The 21,628-nt window shown below is 38.6% G+C and overlaps 1 protein-coding gene across 4 annotated transcripts in view; it reads right to left on the bottom strand.

The window, feature by feature from the left end:
* The window catches only part of LOC138945999 (enolase-phosphatase E1-like), a 21,607-nt gene extending 101 nt beyond the window's left edge, over positions 1–21,506 (bottom strand). The window contains exons 1-10 of one of the 4 annotated variants that reach the window (XR_011449153.1): positions 21,345–21,506; positions 20,907–21,062; positions 16,927–17,091; positions 16,489–16,644; positions 12,517–12,681; positions 12,148–12,303; positions 10,190–10,281; positions 9,253–9,378; positions 5,914–6,691; positions 1–807 (exon numbers count right to left, since the gene is read on the bottom strand). The exon at positions 1–807 is cut by the window's left edge and continues 101 nt beyond it. Coding sequence is in view for 1 of the 4 variants with exons in the window: in XM_070317545.1 (XP_070173646.1) it covers positions 6,416–6,691; positions 9,253–9,378; positions 10,190–10,281; positions 12,148–12,303; positions 12,517–12,681; positions 16,489–16,644; positions 16,927–17,091; positions 20,907–21,062; positions 21,345–21,495 (1,443 nt within the window). In the remaining 3 variants the exon portion in view is untranslated. Of the gene's footprint in view, positions 808–5,851; positions 6,692–9,252; positions 9,379–10,189; positions 10,282–12,147; positions 12,304–12,516; positions 12,682–16,488; positions 16,645–16,926; positions 17,092–20,906; positions 21,063–21,344 lie in introns of those variants that run through there. The other 3 variants (XR_011449161.1, XR_011449155.1, XM_070317545.1) reach the window with 3 other exon arrangements.
* Between the last annotated feature and the right edge of the window lie 122 nt (positions 21,507–21,628).

Raw genomic sequence — 21,628 nt, 5'->3', positions numbered from 1 at the left:
GTTGTCCGCGGTTGCTTTTTTTCGTGATTTTCTTCTTTAGACATGTTCAGTCTGTAACGCCGCGTGCGTTCACGTGAAGATCTGGATGTCATACCGGCAGTTTAAACACAAGAATACTGTCTTGATGCACACCAGACTTGAATAAGCCGCTGAGAACTTACATCACACACTACAAGTGCGTTACAGAAGAAAATGGCCAAAGCTGTCAAGCAAACAGCAACGCTTTCTGGTTCCATTAAAAGCAGAAAACCATTCTGACATCATTTACATTGTTTCTGCTTTACTCATGCCCCTAGGCAATTATCATCAAATGTTAAGAAAGTGATGGCGTGGACTATTAGCGCTGCAAATGACTCGGTTAAATTGCATAGACATAAGACAGAATTGAAGGCTAAATTCGTCTTCTTTTTGCGCATAGCTTTCTATAGTGACAACTGAGTTTGCCTAACTCACAAAGAAGTTGTTACAAATCTACCTGTAACAAGTGCACATTGTATCAAAGTGCCACAATGCAGTGCCGCTTCGGTGACGCACTTAGTGCATAACGAAATGATGGCAGACGAACAAAAATCACATGGTAGGACTTCTTCATCGAAATGATCGAAATGTCAACAATAACACAACATCATGTTTTGCTATCGGAATGTGTATTGATTATCATTTCAAGAACGTGTCCATAAGCAATCTGCTTGTTAACGTTCTTAATGTTGTTATTGTTTGAAACGTGTGTTTGAGAAATTGAATAAAACACGCTTAAACCAACCCAACATCAAGAAATCTTCTCATCGCCACAAAACGTTGTTGTACCTTTGTGGGAAGGTCGGGTGGAAGGAAAAGGATATATAGCACAGGCAGAGGAGCATACAATTAAGACACCGAAGACAGAGGTTGCTTTAACTTATCTTTTATTAAAGCAAAATGTAACTAAGAATAACCACTCAGGTAGCTTATCTAAATCAGAAATGTTCCAAAACAGTTAGCTAAATCTGGTAGCAACCAGAAACAATGCTATAAGTTATAAATTAGAAACAATGAACAGAACTCTAATATAGACCAGAACTAGAAATTATGAATCCTGGTATTTACCAGTACCAGAATCAGCTAGAAACAATAATAGAACCAGACACAATATATGTAGGTAAGACCAGAATTTCTGGTGTAAACCAGAAACAATATATGCCAGAAACAATATATGCCAGAAACAATATATGCCAGAAATAGTGTTATAAGGTAATTATTCTAGTAGCAACCAGAATTTCTGGTGCAAACCAGAAAGCATTGTAATTAAAAAGGCACTAAAGGAAAAGGAAAGAAAATTCAATTATAAACAACATGCCTTCTAAGTCATACATGACATAATACAAAGCATAAACCAATGAATGTAACATTGTACAAAATAATCATGACAAATATAGACAAGTAACAATACAGCCAAAATCCTGCAGACACAGCATTCTCTGAAAGAGAATCCACAGTGAGTTAAACAACTCCACAACAGCTAATGTCAAGGGAAGTTACCAACATCTTCCCTTAGGCCTACGCCTTGCATAGGCAAATGCTTTACATAAATTAGCCCACTGCATGAACCGCAACTGCAAAATAATTGTTATTATTAAGCATGGTCATCGCCATGAAGACACATCTTCATCGAGTTGAATAATAACGACAAGAATAAACAAGTCGCGTAAGGCGAAAATACAACATTTAGTCAAGTAGCTGTCGAACTCACAGAATGAAACTGAACGCAATGCAACGCAGCAAGACCGTATACTCGTAGCATCGTCAGTCCACCGCTCACGGCAAAGGCAGTAAAATTGACAAGAAGAGCGGGGTAGTAGTTGCGCTGAGAACGATAGCACGCTTTTCTGTACCTCTCTTCGTTTTAACTTTCTGAGCGTGTTTTTAATCCAAACATACCATACCATATATATATGTTGTTGGAATGAGGAACCGACAAGGAATAAGATGAAAGTGTTTTTGAATTGATTTCGAAAATTAAATTTTCATATTAATTTTTATATATTTAATTTTCAGAGCTTGTTTTTAATCCAAATATAACATATTTATATGTTTTTGGAATAAAAAAAATGATGGAGAATAAGATGAACGTAAATCTTGATCGTTTTATGAAAACATTTTTTTTTTACAATTTTCAGATTTTTAATGACCAAAGTCATTAATTAATTTTTAAGCCACCAAGCTGAAATGCAATACCGAAGTCCGGGCTTTGTCGAAGATTACTTGACCAAAATTTCAACCAATTTGGTTGAAAAATGAAGGCGTGACAGTGCCGCCTCAACTTTCACGAAAAGCCGGATATGACGTCATCAAAGAAATGTATCAAAAAAATGAAAAATAACGTCTCGGGATATCATACCCAGGAACTCTCATGTCAAATTTCATAAAGATCGGTCCAGTAGTTTAGTCTGAATCGCTCTACACACACACACACACACAACACACACACACACACGCACGCACGCACATACACCACGACCCTCGTCTCGATTCCCCCCTTCTACGTTAAACCATTTAGTCAAAACTTGACTAAATGTAAAAAGATAACTCAGGCATGGGGTAAGCGCACGCTCCCATGCTTCAAAATGAAGCGTTAGACAACAGTCTATTACTTTACAGGGAAGTGCGACTAAATCATATCGCTTTAGACTAAAAGTCTTTTGCGTCTATGCGACTGCACAAACTGTTTAGGGTGTATCAGTCGCAAAGTTCCCATCTCCCCCTTTCCCTCGTCGCGATATAACCTTCGTGGTTGAAAACGACGTTAAACACCAAATAAAGAAAGTCGCAAAGTTCTTCTGCAGGCAAACGCCTTTAAAAGTGTAACATGGGAATTAATAGTTAAAAATGGGCCTCAGCCTGTAGACAGTATCTTCCGTTTGTCTGAGGTCTTACGATCACTATCATTCTCATGCCTGAATCAGTAAAAAGGAATGACAATCAAAGTTCACAAGACTATGTACAGGTAAACAAAGTAATACAAATGAAGACTAGCAACATATCAATGCATAAAAATGCATGTGAGTGACACAGGACAGAATACATAACATGACTGTGGCTGACACAAAGCCTGACAAAGGACAGGGAGAGAGAGAATCAGGCTAACACATTTAGTCTGAATAACAACCAACACACAGGTTGCTTAAGGTCTGAACAAGTAGTTAACTATATAGCTTCAGATGTTATCCGGCAATGGCTGTTGATTGAATACATTCTTAACTGGGAAAATGAGCAGGAAAGGTAAGCCATGTACATGTATATGTGTTTTCCCCAAGCAAAGCCCATTGAACTGGCGGGAAAAGGGACACACCGAACAGAGGGAAAATGGGGGAAGGGCGGCGCTCTGACATTACACGGGGACGCCGGTCAAAATGGCGGACACTACAATCTTACATCAGCCAATCAACCGTCAACGACATACGGCTTGAAATGCAGCAACATTTTTGTTTGTTTGTTTGCTTAACGCCCAGCCGACCACGAAGGGCCATATCAGGGCGGTGCTGCTTTGACATATAACGTGCGCCACACACAAGACAGAAGTCGCAGCACAGGCCTCATGTCTCACCCAGTCACATTATTCTGACACCGGACCAACCAGTCCTAGCACTAACCCCATAATGCCAGACGCCAGGCGGAGCAGCCACTAGATTGCCAATTTGAAAGTCTTAGGTATGACCCGGCCGGGGATCGAACCCACGACCTCCCGATCACGGGGCGGACGCCTTACCACTAGGCCAACCGTGCCGGTGTATGCATGCAGCAACATGATCGAACACATGAAAAGTAATGCATCACAACACTTCATTGCCTATACAAAAAGGTAGGACTCTTGGTGTTCCCAGACAAGACAGAATCTGTCACAAATGTTCATCAGGTGACCTTGGGGACGAGTTCCATTATATTTTTGTATGTCCTTTTTTTATCAATTATAGAAAACAGTTGTTACGGTGCTATTAGTATGCCCGTCCCAATTCAGTTAAATTCAAAGAGCTTTTTTCCACTACAAAAAAGAGTTTATTGCTAAAACTCGCAAAGTTCATGACACTTGTCATGGACTGTTTGAGAAGCGAGTAAAATTTAATTCTCTTTTAGTTTTATACTCCGATATCTGTTTTGTGTTGTTTGTAATAGTATTTTTGTCCTGATGTTAACTCACCCTCCCCCTTCCCCCCATTTCCCATAGTAAAGAAATGCATGTAACCACTTTGCACTTGTAGTGTTTTATTATTATTATTATTATTATTATTATTATTATTATTAATTATTATTATTGTTGAATTGTTTCTTGTATTGTTTTTGCTCTCCCTCACCCCTCAACTCCCTTTTCTGTACATAGTCTGATTTCTTTTTGTTTTAGTTCCTTTTATTTGGTGTTGAATGAAATGTGTTTTTACTGTGTTTTTTAATTTTCCATGTACCCTCACGGGGTTTTATTGGAATAATACAACTTGACTTGACTTGACTTCATAAAGCATGTCATGTTGTACACTTCGCCTTTACAAAGTTACGGTTACAGTGCTGGAAACAAAGAACGATCCTCAGCGAAGCGAAAACTGAGAACCTCTTTGTTCCTCAACAAAACTGGCTACGAAGCGGAATTCCGTCCAGCAAAGTATTCAAATCCCTTCTCATCGAAAACCGAAATCTGAGAAAGGTTCGACTTACCTTACCGGACTTCATCGTTATAAAACTGTCCTTGTAAAAGGAGATCTAACATAGGTCTACTCGACATAAAATATCGGGAGGCAGGCTTTTCTCGTATGAGATCGAGTCTGCCTTACTTGATTCTTACGAGTCTTTAATTCACAAGACTCTAAAACAACTTTAGAACAACTGGTCATCAAATATTAAAAGTTATTAACGCTCAATTTCAGCGCCAAATCATGAAAGTAATTAGAAACTGATCTAGAAAACACATCTCTCCGATAGATCAAAATGGCGTCATCAACTCTGACGCGAGACCGGTCGGACATCGCCCGGGACCAAAATGTACATATGCAAACATCATAGCATCAAATGAAACATAAGAATAAAACATAAGGAATGAATAAAGCATTTAGTTACTTACAGATTCTCCTCAGTGAGCACACTTGAAACGTAAACACAAAATCTGCTGCTGACGCCTAAGTCGAGAAACACAAAGAGACAGGTCTCAGAATTGAAAACCACAAGTCGACCGCAAACAAACTTCGCGCCAAACTACACAGCTAGCTTGACCGGCTCACGAGAAATTTGGGCAGCGCTTCGACACGTTCACGGCAACAACACAACAGGAGCACCACACAGCCCGCTCATGTGTCACTAATCGCGTTTGCTGATCTAGCCTAATGTTCACCCTTTTAAAGACTCCCTGTGGCGATAAGCCAATAGGGAGGCTACCCGGTGTAAGCCAACGGGGGGTGTCGTACTTAAAATTCCTGCCCAATGATAGGGATCGTTAAAGAGGCAGAGAGCCGTGTCTGTGTTACACACGGGATATAGCTCATTACAAGCGGTTACAAAGCTGATACATAATACTAGCTAAACGGGACCGGGAAAGTTATGGGATCTTACCACCTAAATCTGGGATAAGATAGATTAGAACTGAATCCGGTTAAGAGTCTACTCTACGATAGCAAACACACCTCTTCGACCGGTTTACAACAATAAAGTACAGTGCACAAAGACAACCAGGTATTATTTAGTCACTCCTTCGGCACTGATGGTTAGAGGTTACTCTGCTGCTTCTCCTCACCAGTTTAAGTTAAGGATTTCCTAGCACAAAGGGCAATATTTAAGGTAAACCCAATGTAACAAACACACACACACAGAGGGAATAGCAATAGACAGGGGAGGCAACTGGGTCGGGCAGGAGATTACACACACAAAGAGACGGGGTACGCCACTTGGCTACACCTTAAACGTCACTGACGTGGCACAATGTTTTGGTAGAAAATGTGTTGAACATATTTCAGAAACAATTAACATTTGGTATTACATAAATAGATCAAACAGTAGTTTAAGGCTTCTTCAGCAACTCTGACTAGTTTTCAAAACCAAAACAATGGAACGCTAGCACAAGCGATAACATTATTAAAACTTAACACAAAAGGACTTCACAAAGAGCGTCCCCAAATGGCCTCAAAAACAAAATGGCGGCATGTAAGGGGAGGGAATGAGAGGCAAATGGAGTGTGGTTTGAGTAAGTATAAACATCTGTTATGACATTTGTAGGGTGAACAAGCAGTAAATTCCATTTTTAATGTCAGGCTTAGGTGAGTTTTTTTTTTTGGATTGCCCAATAGCAAGTTGACTGACTAGCATCAGGTTGGACAAAGCAACGTTTTAATGTTTGATTTCATGTGTATGCAGTCGTTTGCCTCTTCCTTCGTGTGTACATGTTACACATTACTGCAGATCATTGAAAAAACTCACAAAAACACAACTTCATCAGAAAACAGAGGACAATAAAACATACGCAAACGTACAATATATTGCACACAATGCTTTCCAAGCTAAGGTGGTTTGAGTCTGCGCTTGTATGCTCAGGCCTTTCCTGAAACTCTGAATCTAAATCAGAATCTGAGTCGGACGTGTTCTCAATTGTCAAGTAAATAGGCAGTTCTTGTTGATGAGTGTTATTTGGTAAATGCGATGGCGATATCCCTGGCAATGCGGAGCTTGTTTGCGTCATCTGCAACACACAAACTGCATCACAATACTTCAAGGTGGACTATGCTCAGTATGCGTGTATTTTGCAATTGAAACACATAACTATTTGAGATTCTATCTAAGAATGCCTCGCTGACTCTTACATGATCATGTTTTGATATACCCATGATTCCTGTGAAACCGCTTCTGATTAAAATGTAAGAAGAAGGCACAATGAATACACACACTACGTTTACCGGCTAACCATTTATTTCCAATAATAAACCATATGAGCAACGTCTTCATACACTTTCAACAGACGTTTAACGGGAACAACTCTGTCAGGATTTTCAGCAATCTGGAAGAGTAAGTACCCCTGCGCCTCGGACAAGGTTTCCCACAACATTCGGAGCATGTTCCACGCTTCTGATCAGCTGTATCCTGCGGTAGGGACAAACAACTAATTCTGATGTTTATGATATGCAGCGTGCGGTAAATATGATACCATTTTCTTTCGAAAATATAATCATCAGAGCCATGAACAACCCCCATTAGCTTACGGATCTTTGAAAGTGTATATGTTTTTTCTAAACCTCAAGCCGAACCCATGTGACACAGATCAAAACAAATTGTGATACTGACGTGCCAGCGATCATTTTCACAACAAATTCTGAACTCCGACGAACTCATAAGCGCTGATTTTTGAAAGAAGAGGGTATCATGTTGTCGGCGCTCTGCATAACATACATATCAGCGTTAGTTGTTCGTCCGATTGCAGGATGCAGCCGATCGGAAATGAGGAACATGCTCCGGATGTTGTAAAAACCTTGTCCAAGGTAAAGGGGCTCTTAATCTTCTAGACTGCTGAAAATCCTGACAGAGTTATTTGCGAAAATCGTCTGTTTTCATGATGAGGGCCCCAAAGGGTTTAAAATCGTGATCGTGATTGGCGTTTTTTGACCTTTTTGTGACCGTGATTGCCGAAATTTCCATTTCTGTGATCGTGATGGGACTTTACCCGTGATCCGTGATGACAAAAAAATCAAGTCTCGTGATCGTGATCGTCATTTGTTTTCGTGATCGTGATGGGCATTATTGCAAAACATACTATTTTGAACGTACATTTTTCACAGCTGTATCATTCTATGATCCTCTGTTCGTCAAGGTGTTTGTGATCGTGAAAACAAAAATCAAGGTAACTGTGATCGTGAAAGCTAAAATGTTCCTTCCCGTGATCGTGATGATACCCCCCCTTTGGGGACCTCCATGATGGATGTCACAGATATGGTACACAGCTTTACTGTTACAGAACGACACATATTTGCTTAGCGCTACATCTAATAGAGAGCCTGCGTCACTAGGATTGAATACTAACGTTTGTGGCAAAAGTCAGAGTTCAAACTTTTCTTAATGCTTACTGAAATCTTTTTACGGTCACCTGAGTAACAAGTGTGTCTTATGAATTAGCAGTGTTTGTCTATATGGACGGAGGGAATGCCGGCCGGCCAGTCGTCCATTCGTGAACTTAACACGTAAGGTTGAGGTTTTCTCGGATGTATTAAGCCTATAAGATAGAGCTTTTAAACTTTACAAACTACTAGGGTTTGATGTCTGCATACAGCATCATCAAATCGAAAACTGTCAATTGCTTAAACGTTTTTAAACTACACACCTTACTAAGGCTTGATGACCTTCAAACTTGACCCATTTCAAGGTCATCTCAGGGTCAAGCTCATACAGTTATTATGTTCTCGTGTTTGAAGCTAGAGCTTTGCTTTGAAACTGTACACACTTCCAGAGTGTCATGATCTACACCCGTAAACATATCTCAAGGTCGCAGTTAGGTTAACAACAATAACATTGTTTTTTTTATTCCATGTTATCTTTGAAAATGTATCTTCCATTCTATATTTTTGACAATGTACACACTTCTAGGGGTTGATGACCTGTAGACATAAGTCTTGTTGATCCTGGTCAAATATCAAGGTCGCATTGGGATCGACTTTGGGTCAAGAAAAGTCAATTGATCATTTTTGGAACGGTTAATCAGATATTTTCAGCAGATAAGTTGTGTATTGATTCATGTTACGGTTATGATGAAGGTGAGAACAATGAGCATTTGCTTTTCTTGATATGATATTTTTACGCAAAGGACCGGGACCGTCGAGTTTTGGTGAGTTTCATAATGTGCTTAAGGTCTTTACAGCTTGATGGAAAAGAATGATATAACATTCATGCCAAAACTGCTACAAACATTAGGCAAGGAATGTAGAGTTGAACGCATGTGTTTGATGGAACTGTGTTTGCATAATATTAAACAAAGGAATGCTGGAGCTGTAATGTTCTAAAGAATGCTTCTTTTTCTGAAGTGTTCTTGAAAGCGCAACTGGCAAGATTACTTACTCGTTAAAACTTCGACACAATATCCTTCTTCTGTAATATTTTCCTGTTATATTTATCGAAACGATTTTCGAAATTTCCACTTGGCATCACTGTTATCATTTTCTATGTAACTTTAAAGATACACCCAACAGAAAAACAAGTTGGTGTTAACCACATTAGCTGATGGCCCAATTTTTACAAAATTACCTGCAAATCACTTACCGCCTGTGTAGATGTTGTGGATTTATCTTCAGAATCTGAGTCGGAGACGTTCTCAACTGTCAAGTGATCGGGCAGTTCTTGTTCTTCGCTATTTGGCCTATGCGGTCCCGCAGGATCAAGTGGGGCCTGTTTGTTGGGTGAGTGAAAGATGGCTGCATTACAATACTTCAGGTCGGATTCTTCTGTCTACGCGTATTTTGCCATGAAAACAGTACTAGTTGTTTTAACATTGAAGAAAACCTCGCTGACTCACACATTGTCATCTAATGAAATGCCCTTGACTCCTGGGACACCATTTACTTCTGACTATCGTTTAGAAGAAACCACCACCACCGTCAACAACAACCACAACAAACAACAACAGCAGCAACAGCAACAACATCTACAATAGTACTCAAGTTGACATTTGTTTAGCAAGTTATATAATTTCAGATTCCAGTTTAACTGTCTTTTACGGACACAAAATTGGAGGCTTCATTCCAGTATATCACATAGATTCTGTTTATGGTGGTTATGGTTTGTATTGTGTAAATAAAAAGGTGGTCCTTTCGGTAATTGTCTTCAAAGTTCCAACATTCTTATAGATTGTACATTTAGGAAACTTTATAAAATATTCAAATACTAACAGAAAGAGTTTGAAGAAATAACTCCATGCTTCTGCAAAAATGTATTATTCATCAGAATGTGACTGTTCTGATGAAAGGAACAGGTGACATGGGGCGTTTTCATATGTGACCTTTTTCGAGTTTACATACTTCCGAGTCCATTAGAGCTTGACTATTTTCCCTGAGGATCCATTGCCGGGCACACCATACCATAATCAAAAAATATCTTTGTTATCCCCAATGAGGTGTGACCTATTTATCCTATCTTTTGACATCTTGAGAAAGGTTGATGTTAACAGTATTACATGTTTACCCAATTTACACTGCATTACCTGTGAATCAATTATTGTCTTCGGATATGTTCTTGATTCATCTCCTGTGGGTGATACCCTTGTTTTAGTATCTTTCAGACAGGTATCTGCGCCTGAAATAAAATACACATTTAAGCAGTAAGAAATATATTATGCAACATATAAAAGTACATAACACCTCTAACGAAGTAACTGTTATACTCTTCAAGGAAAGGTGAAATCTGTGTTCTTTAATACAAATCAAACTGTTTTTGACTAGAAAACACCAATTTTTTTGCAATAAGGTGCAATTACTGTCACCTTAGGTTATTTAAAAAAAAACACGAATGTTACCTTAAATAGTTTACAGAACGATTTAAATGTTCTCACGAAAAAAGCAGTTCTAACCTTATGGAACACACTTACAAGAGTATGCAATAGCATCAAATGACAGTCAGTTTGAATGGATATTTGTGTTTGTACTGTGTGTCAAAGCCTGACAGTTTCTGTGACCAGAAACTGATGGGGTACAGGAAGCTGAGTGTGCCTTTAACTCACAAATTAAAAAAATCAACAGTTTTCATATCCCAACTAAAGCATTCATTCGCATGGCATTTCATTCAAACAGTATGTACATGGCATTTAAGGCACTCTACTTGGCTATCGGGCGTACTTTCGGATCAAAGATTGTTTTTGCAAGGGCCACGTGACCACCGCTCAAGAAAGGGTACCCCTAAAATCTACTTGACATAAACCTAGGGTACCGATTAGAAAATCTACACAAATTCAGATTAGCCGCATCTGGGCAATTTTAAATAGAAAGATAAAATTCAAATCAATAATTATCCACAACTAATTGTTTTGCTTTGATATCGTGTGTATTTCTTGTGTTGTGTCATTCCTACCTCGGTCGCATGAGCAAACCAAACAAAGAGGAAGTTTTTGTGTCAATTTTAAAGGGTACCGAGAGAAAACGCGCTGTATTTTAACGATGATATGGTGTTATATTTTGACATTTTAAAAATATATTTTAACACACTATCTGATTATGCAATCTGTCAGGAAATGTTTTAAAACTCGTCAAAGGTTGGTGGAGCTGCATCTTAAACATCAGGACTTTGCATGCACACAAACAAATGATTGACACAAGCTCTAGCTACCAAAGTTTCATTTCAGTATAACCAATGGTGGAAACGTGCTAGACCTTGTAAATTAATGTTTACATGATTGCTGCGCTACAGCGATGCCCAGTCATGCGTGGTTGCAGTGAATTTTGGGAGGCACTCAGCGATAATCACTGTCTCTGAAAAACAGAATGAACGTTATTTTCACATATGTTTACATTGCTAGGACATTTACGCCAGTGGTCATACTCAAATGACATGTTGGCAGTACTTGTAACGTGGTCTGTATGCATGCAAGGTCATAAACATTTTGCAGAAAAGCCAACACATTTTTATTAAAATGTTTCCTCCTCAATAAAAAGATGGCATGTAGAACACGACTTGAAATTTATGAGGACGTGGAATGTGGTGGCATTCATTTGTTAAAGTACCACAAACCTGTTCCTTCTTGATCATTGTGCTGAAAAGTGTCCTGATGCTGTACAGATGAGACACTTGATCTAACCCAAACATCTTTGGGCGTTGTCTGTTGCCGGACCTGGCTGCTTTCTGCTTGTGGCTGAACCGAGTCTGTGGGACAGGCTTGCATTCCAGCTTCTTCAGTTGTCTGTTCTGTTCCTGTCATAATAAAGGAACAACATTTCTAGAGAATCTAAAGTCTGTGTAGTCATCTGCAGAAAAACGATACTATTCTTGTCCACTCATGGCAGATATATTGTCAATGCTCAAAGAAACATTAAAATCAGATTCTTGTATGTTAAAACGAATGTGATCACCCTTAACAACATAAGCACTACTCTTTCAGAGAAGATGAACATTTTTAGAATATTATTCGTATTTCAAACCCACAGTACGTCCATCTCCATAATCACAAACCTGCGCTTTCGTCGTCATTGTGCTCAAGTGTGTTCTGATGTTGTGCAGTAGAGTCACGTGGTTTGGGCGGGACATCTGCGCGTGTTGTCTGTTGCTGGACTTCGTTGCTGTTTGCTTGTGGCTTATCCTCTCCTTCAGCTGCCTCTTCTTCTGCAACTAAAATCCGGGTTTCAGTATATTTACACGATGACAGAGTTAGTTTAGAGACAATCACGTACACAGTAGACAGGGGGGCTAATTTCTGTTCAACAACTCACTAATCTAAAGGTCACTGACCACAATTGGGATGTGTCATTGTATGCCACGTATTTGTTTAGAACAATCGCTGAATCTCATGACTTAGCAGGGATACACTCTGGAACTACTCACCTTGGCCTGCATGGCCTATGCGCTGACAACTGTCGAGAGGTTGTGCAGAGTTGACTGGTACCACAGACTGGGCCTGCTGTTTGTGCGTTGTGTGTTGTTTGGTCTGCACTTTTTCTGCTCGTGGCTCGGCGATGGTCTTCCGTTTTGTCATCGAGTCATCTTTCCCTGTAATTGATCGTGGTAGAAGAATATGCTCTCCAGCAAGAGATAGTATACACTAAGATTTTGAAGCAAACGCAACGCTTTTTCACTTTCGGGCAATTATGTATGTGTCTGAGGCAGTCGCTGGAATCAAAGTCTGGTTTACGGTGGTCGTCGTCTTTTTGTTTTTTTTAGGGTAGAAAGATCTGCTTTATCGCAGCAACGAGAAAGGGGGGGGGGGGGACAGGACCTCAAGAACACAATATCACAGACAGACATAATCTAACAGCAGCCAGGTCCATCGACACACAATGCACATGACACATTTTCATTCTAGTTCATCAGACTCTCCAGCACAGCGATACTTCTCGGTCGCACTTCCTGTCATTTGCACTATTTTTGTAGCGTTATTGACACAAATGAGAAAAGAAGTGTTATAAACACGAAGGGATAATAACACAAGGCAGGATTATCAATATCACTAGGTCTCAATTGCACTACGCGTCGATCTCACTATTTCTTAAAAACACAATGCACGCTATCATTATACGTGTCAATAGCACTACCAGGCTATTTAATCAACCGGTCATAATATTTTTATGTAAACTGAGAAACTGATCTAATGTTAACCTACCATAACGTCATGTTATTTCGCTTTTATCAGCAAAATAGAAAAGACATCTTCCAATAATTCAAACACAAACACGTCATTACAACAAACGCAAACCGGGAAATTATATCACTTACATATAGATTCTGTGACTAATTAAACGGTCAAAGTTAATACGACATCCAATTACGCAACCATCGTGTACATGATTATTGGCATGTCATCACATTTAAAAGTCTATATCATTTAGTCTGTGTAATTTCTTTACATTTTCCCTTCCTTCCGAAAGCGGTGTTTTTACCCAGAAAAAGTATATCCTACATCAATGTACTGATGCTATTGACGTCATATATTTGCATGAATAGACGTTTTCCGGAAAGAACTCAGTCCGAATTTGTTGCGGTCTGGTAGAGTAAGAGCCCAAGCCCAGCCTGCACCTTGGCGACACTCACTTTTCAAAACGAGGCGGAGCATGTTCCACGCTTTCCATCGGCTTTATCCTGCAACATGCGCTAAATATGATACCATTTTCTTTCGAAAATATAAACAGCGGAGCCACGAATCGCAACCGATGGCTTGTTGATCATTGGAAGTGTTCGCTAAGCACGTGTGTTTTCCTAAACTCACGTGACCTCAAGCTAAACCCATGTGACCTCCATCAAAACACGTTGTGAGCGATCACTAGGCCTACCAGCCAAGTGTCATTTCCGCAACAGCTTCCGGGCTCCCTTTTTTAAAACTATCAAAACTTCGAATTACTACCATTAATGTTACGTAATAATTCTGTGATAAAAGGATTGAAATTGAATAATGAGGAAGTGTTATTGTCTCAGTTTGCGGACGATACAACTCTTTATTTGGATGGCAGTAAACAATCGTTTGTTGAATGTGTTAAAACTTTACAGAAATTTTCTAAATTTTCCGGATTAAAGATAAATAATGACAAAACTCAAATTGTCTGGATCGGAAGAAAGCGAAATTCACAAGAAAGATATATGAGGGATATGAACTTCTGTTGGGACCCTGGGATTTTTAAAGTATTGGGAGTCAAATTTTCGACAAACACCGGCAACATTCTGGAAATTAATTATGAAGGAAAATTAAACGAGATTAAAAGAATTTTAAACGATTGGAGCAGAAGACAGTTAACACCATTCGGTGGATTATAATTTTGAAAACTTTGGTCCTTTCAAAATTGGTTTATTTATTAACTGTATTGCCAGACCCACCCGAAGACTTTTTACGAGAAGTGAATGCAGCCTTTTATTCCTTCCTGTGGAATGGTAAACCTGCAAAGATTCGGCGTAATGTCGTTTGCAGACCCTATTGCAATGGTGGTCTGAATATGATTGACATTTACACTTTTGTGGCATCAGTAAAAATAAATTGGATTCGCAGATTAAAGATGTTTGAATTTGATGTAAAAAAGCTTATTTTTGATATGATACCTGGAATGAAAGACATATTTAAAGTGGGTGCCGAGTATGTAAATGTGTTAATGAAACGATGTGGTAACAGTTTTTGGAAGGATGTTTTGAAACATTATAAGAAATACTGTTCCTTAAGCGAGGTAATTAATGTGAATGATTTTGTTTCCGGATGAATACATTACAATTTGAACATTATACGAGCTAGACCACGGTACAATAGTAAATAAGGAATGGATTGAAAAAAATATAGTGTTTGTCCATCAGTTGCTACATTTAGATGGACATTTCTTTACCTTTGAAGAATTTAGGTTAAATGTTCCTTTTGTTCAAACTAATGTTTTATTCTATGAGGGAGTGATTAAGTCCTTACGAAAATATCAGAGAAAAGTAAAAATTGATTCGTTGAATGGTTTTCAGATTAGGGATTATAAACCCTGGCAGATTATTTGTAGAGGCAAACAGGCAATTAAAGAAGTCTTTTTGAAATCAAAATTTGATGATAACCCTGCAGGCATGAACAGATGGAATATGTATTTTTACAACCTGAACTGGAAACAGATTTTTGATAAGTGTTTTAAAACAACTAAGGACACGCAGTTAAGATGGTTCCAGACCAGATTGCTTCACCACATTCTTGGTGTTGCTAGCCGGTTATTTGTTCAAAAGATTCTTGACAGTCCCCTTTGTGCCTTTTGTAAAATTGAAAATGAAACAATTTCCCGTATATTTTGGTACTGCCCGCTTCGTCGAAATTTGTGGACTGATTTGGAAGATTTGTTAAACAGAAGTGGTATTTACCGTGCAAATGTTCTTTTTACAGAAGAATTTATTTTGTTTGGGTGTATGAACAATGTTAAGGTAGATGTGGTTTTGGATTTTATCATTTTGTTTGCAAAGTTTTATATTTATAAGAGTAAGTTACAAGAGACAAGGCCACTGTTAGAAATATTTTTAAGAAATTTGAAATACAGATTTGAAATAGAAAAATATTCCAGTTTCAATTCTGGTAACATTACCAAATTTGTAGAATTATGGTCCCCATATGAAGAGTTGGTTAGGTAGTACGCTAGGTTGTGCAGAGATGTGAGGATTTGCGTATAATATAATGTGTTTTTGCTTTGATTCTTTTTTGTTTTGTTTGTTTGACGGTATTATTAACTGACTGTATTATTATTAAGCAGGTAATACGTCCATAATGTCAAGTACTGTAATCTGCATGTTATGTTAAGCTCCGGTCTTACTTGTATGCGAACGGTATGTTATATGTCCGTCTGTCTGTAAAGTCCTAATGTTGTATATAGGTCTTGTATACTTGCCATTTACATATTTATTATAAATGTTGATGGATGAATGATGATACATTGTAGACGGATGCATATTATTGATTAAAAGCCCCACAATGATGTGCTTGGCAAAACAAAAAAAAACAACCAAAAAAAACCTTCGAATTGTACTGATCTTGTCTTGCTGAAAAAATAATTATTTTATGATTTAAGAATGTTTGTGTAACAAGCTGTCAAATTATTATTTCGATTTTAAAAGTTAGTTCTAGCGCCAAAACGAGGCGTCCGATTGTGGGTTAGACAATCTGTCTGGGCACGCAAAAAATAAATTCTTAGGAAAATGCTCGCTCTTTACGGAGGGCACCTAGGATGTTCTCAAGCGGTGAGTGTTTAAACGAATGTGATCACCCTTAACAACATAAGCACTACTCTTTCAGAGAAGATGAACATTTTTAGAATATTATTCGTATTTCAAACCCACAGTACGTCCATCTCCATAATCACAAACCTGCGCTTTCGTCGTCATTGTGCTCAAGTGTGTTCTGATGTTGTGCAGTAGAGTCACGTGGTTTGGGCGGGACATCTGCGCGTGTTGTCTGTTGCTGGACTTCGTTGCTTTTTGCTTGTGGCTTATCCTCTCCTTCAGCTGCCTCTTCTTCTGCAACTAAAATCTTGGTTTCAGTATATTTACACGATGACAGAGTTATTTCTTTATTTGGTGTTTAACGTCGTTTTCAACCGTTCAAGGTTATATCGCGACGGGATGACAGAGTTAGTTTAGAGACAATCACGTACACAGTAGACAGGGGGGCTAATTTCTTTTCAACAACTCACTGATCTAAAGGTCACTGACCACAATTGGGATGTGTCATTGTATGCCACGTATTTGTTTAGAACAATCGCTGAATCTCATGACTTAGCAGGGATACACTCTGGAACTACTCACCTTGGCCTGCATGGCCTATGCGCTGACAACTGTCGAGAGGTTGTGCAGAGTTGACTGGTACCACAGACTGGGCCTGCTGTTTGTGCGTTGTGTGTTGTTTGGTCTGCACTGTTTCTGCTCGTGGCTCGGCGATGGTCTTCCGTTTTGTCATCGAGTCATCTTTCCCTGTATTTGATCGTAGTATAGTAGAAGAATATGCTCTCCAGCAAGAGATAGTATACACTAGGATTTTGAAGCAAACGCAACGCTTTTTCACTTTCGGGCAATTATGTATGTGTCTGAGGCAGTCGCTGGAATCGAAGTCTGGTTTACGGTGGTCGTCGTCTTTTTTTTTTTTTTTTTAGGGTAGAAAGATCTGTTTTATCGCAGCAACGAGAAAGGGGGGGGGGGGGGGGAACAGGACCTCAAGAACACAATATCACAGACAGACATAATCTAACAGCAGCCAGGTCCATCGACACACAATGCACATGACACATTTTCATTCTAGTTCATCAGACTCTCCAGCACAGCGATACTTCTCGGTCGCACTACCTGTCATTTGCACTATTTTTGTAGCGTTATTGACACAAATGAGAAAAGAAGTGTTATCAACACGAAGGGATAATAACACAAGGCAGGATTATCAATATCACTAGGTCTCAATTGCACTACGCGTCGATCTCACTATTTCTTAAAAACACAATGCACGCTATCATTATACGTGTCAATAGCACTACCAGGCTATTTAATCAACCGGTCATAATATTTTTATGTAAACTGAGAAACTGATCTAATGTTAACCTACCATAACGTCATGTTATTTCGCTTTTATCAGCAAAATAGAAAAGACATCTTCCAATAATTCAAACACAAACACGTCATTACAACAAACGCAAACCGGGAAATTATACCACTTTCATATATAGATTCTGTGACTAATTAAACGGTCAAAGTTAATACGACATCCAATTACGCAACCATCGTGTACATGATTATTGGCATGTCATCACATTTAAAAGTCTATATCATTTAGTCTGTGTAATTTCTTTACATTTTCCCTTCCTTCCGAAAGCGGTGTTTTTACCCAGAAAAAGTATATCCTACATCAATGTACTGATGCTATTGACGTCATATATTTGCATGAATAGACGTTTTCCGGAAAGAACTCAGTCCGGATTTGTTGCGGTCTGGTAGAGTAAGAGCCCAAGCCCAGCCTGTACCTTGGCGACACTCACTTTTCAAAACGAGGCGGAGCATGTTCCACGCTTACCATCGGCTTTATCCTGCAACATGCGCTAAATATGATACCATTTTCTTTCGAAAATATAAACAGCGGAGCCACGAATCGCAACCGATGGCTTGTTGATCATTGGAAGTGTTCGCTAAGCACGTGTGTTTTCCTAAACTCACGTGACCTCAAGCTAAACCCATGTGACCTCCATCAACACACGTTGTGAGCGATCACTAGGCCTACATGCCAGTGTCATTTCCGCAACAAACAAGCGTGACAGCTTCCGGGCTCCCTTTTTTAAAACTATCAAAACTTCGAATTACTACCATTAATGTTACGTACTAATTCTGTGATAAAAGGATTGAAATTGAATAACGAGGAATTGTTATTTTCTCAATTTGCGGACGATACAACTCTTTATTTGGATGGCAGTAAAGAATCGTTTGTTGAATGTGTCAAAACTTTACAGACATTTTCTAAATGTTCCGGATTAAAGATAAATAATGAAAACAACTCAAATTGTCTGGATTGGAAGAAAGCGAAATTCACAAGAAAGATATATGAGGGATATGAACTTCTGTTGGGACCCTGGGATTTTTAAAGTATTGGGAGTCAAATTTTTGACAAACACCGGCAACATTCTGGAAATTAATTATGAAGGAAAATTAAAAGAGATTAAAAGAATTTTAAACGATTGGAGCAGAAGACAGTTAACACCATTCGGTAGAATTATAATTTTGAAAACTTTGGTCCTTTCAAAATTGGTTTATTTATTAACTGTATTGCCAGACCCACCCGAAGACTTTTTACGAGAAGTGAATGCAGCCTTTTATTCCTTCCTGTGGAATGGTAAACCTGCAAAGATTCGGCGTAATGTCGTTTGCAGACCCTATTGCAATGGTGGTCTGAATATGATTGACATTTACACTTTTGTGGCATCAGTAAAAATAAATTGGATTCGCAGATTAAAGATGTTTGAATTTGATGTAAAAAAGCTTATTTTTGATATGATACCTGGAATGAAAGACATATTTAAAGTGGGTGCCGAGTATGTAAATGTGTTAATGAAACGATGTGGTAACAGTTTTTGGAAGGATGTTTTGAAACATTATAAGAAATGCTGTTCCTTAAGCGAGGTAATTAATGTGAATGATTTTGTTTCCGAATGTATACATTACAATTTGAACATTATACGAGACCACGGTACAATAGTATATAAGGAATGGATTGAAAATTATGTAGTGTTTGTCCATCAGTTGCTACATTTAAATGGACGTTTTTTTACCTTTGAAGAATTTTGGTTAAATGTTCCTTTTGTTCAAACTAATTTTGTATTCTGTGAGGGAGTGATTAAGTCCTTACGAAAATATCAGAGAAAAGTAAAAATTGATTCGTTGAATGGTTTTCAGATTAGGGATTATAAACCCTGGCAGATTATTTGTAGAGGCAAACAGGCAATTAAAGAAGTCTTTTTGAAATCAAAATTTGATGATAACCCTGCAGGCATGAACAGATGGAATATGTATTTTTACAACCTGAACTGGAAACAGATTTGTGATAAGTGTTTTAAAACAACTAAGGACACACAGTTAAGATGGTTCCATACCAGATTGCTTCATCGCATTATTGGTGTTGCTAGCCGGTTATTTGTTCAACAGATTCTTGACAGTCCCCTTTGTGCCTTTTGTAAAATTGAAAATGAAACAATTTCCCGTATATTTTGGTACTGCCCGCTTCGTCGAAATTTGTGGACTGATTTGGAAGATTTGTTAAACAGAAGTGGTATTTACCGTGCAAATGTTCTTTTTACAGAAGAATTTATTTTGTTTGGGTGTATGAACAATGTTAAGGTAGATGTGGTTTTGGATTTTATCATTTTGTTTGCAAAGTTTTATATTTATAAGAGTAAGTTAGAAGAGACAAGGCCACTGTTAGAAATATTTTAAAAAAATTTGAAATACAGATTTGAAATAGAAAAATATTCCAGTTTCAATTCTGGTAACATTACCAAATTTGTAGAATTATGGTCCCCATATGAAGAGTTGGTTAGGTAGTACGCTAGGTTGTGCAGAGATGTGATGATTTGCGTATATATATGTGTTTTTGCTTTGATTCTTTTTTCTTTTTTTTTTGACGGTATTATTAACTGACTGTATTATTATTAAGCAGGTAATACGTCCATAATGTCAAGTACTGTAATCTGCATGTTATGTTAAGCTCCGGCCTTACTTGTAGGCGAACGGTATGTTATATGTCCGTCTGTCTGTTATGTCCTAATGTTGTATATGTCTTGTATACTTGCCATTTATTATAAATGTTGATGGATAAATGATGATACGTTGTAGACGGATGCATGTTATTGATTAAAAGCCCCACAATGATGTGCTTGGCAAAAAAAAAAAAAAAAAAAAAAAAAACTTCGAATTGTACTGATCTTGTCTTGCTGAAAAAATAATTATTTTATGATTTAAGAATGTTTGTGTAACAAGCTGTCAAATTATTATTTCGATTTTAAAAGTTAGTTCTAGCGCCAAAACGAGGCGTCCGATTGTGGGTTAGACAATCTGTCTGGGCACGCAAAAAATAAATTCTTAGGAAAATGCTCGCTCTTTACGGAGGGCACCTAGGATGTTCTCAAGCGGTGAGTGTTTAAACGAATGTGATCACCCTTAACAACATAAGCACTACTCTTTCAGAGAAGATGAACATTTTTAGAATATTATTCGTATTTCAAACCCACAGTACGTCCATCTCCATAATCACAAACCTGCGCTTTCGTCGTCATTGTGCTCAAGTGTGTTCTGATGTTGTGCAGTAGAGTCACGTGGTTTGGGCGGGACATCTGCGCGTGTTGTCTGTTGCTGGACTTCGTTGCTTTTTGCTTGTGGCTTATCCTCTCCTTCAGCTGCCTCTTCTTCTGCAACTAAAATCCGGGTTTCAGTATATTTACACGATGACAGAGTTATTTCTTTATTTGGTGTTTAACGTCGTTTTCAACCGTTCAAGGTTATATCGCGACGGGATGATAGAGTTAGTTTAGAGACAATCACGTACACAGTAGACAGGGGGGCTAATTTCTGTTCAACAACTCACTAATCTAAAGGTCACTGACCACAATTGGGATGTGTCATTGTATGCCACGTATTTGTTTAGAACAATCGCTGAATCTCATGACTTAGCAGGGATACACTCTGGAACTACTCACCTTGGCCTGCATGGCTTAAGCGCTGACAACTGTCGAGAGGTTGTGCAGAGTTGACTGGTACCACAGACTGGGCCTGCTGTTTGTGCGTTGTGTGTTGTTTGGTCTGCACTGTTTCTGCTCGTGGCTCGGCGACGGTCTTCCGTTTTGTCATCGAGTCATCTTTCCCTGTAATTGATCGTGGTAGAAGAATATGCTCTCCAGCAAGAGATAGTATACACTAAGATTTTGAAGCAAACGCAACGCTTTTTCACTTTCGGGCAATTATGTATGTGTCTGAGGCAGTC

The sequence above is a fragment of the Littorina saxatilis genome, linkage group LG1, assembly GCF_037325665.1.
Source record: "Littorina saxatilis isolate snail1 linkage group LG1, US_GU_Lsax_2.0, whole genome shotgun sequence".
Taxonomy (NCBI): Eukaryota; Metazoa; Mollusca; class Gastropoda; order Littorinimorpha; family Littorinidae; genus Littorina; species Littorina saxatilis.
Note: the sequence above shows the minus strand (reverse complement) of the source record. Positions and strands in the feature narration are given on the sequence as shown.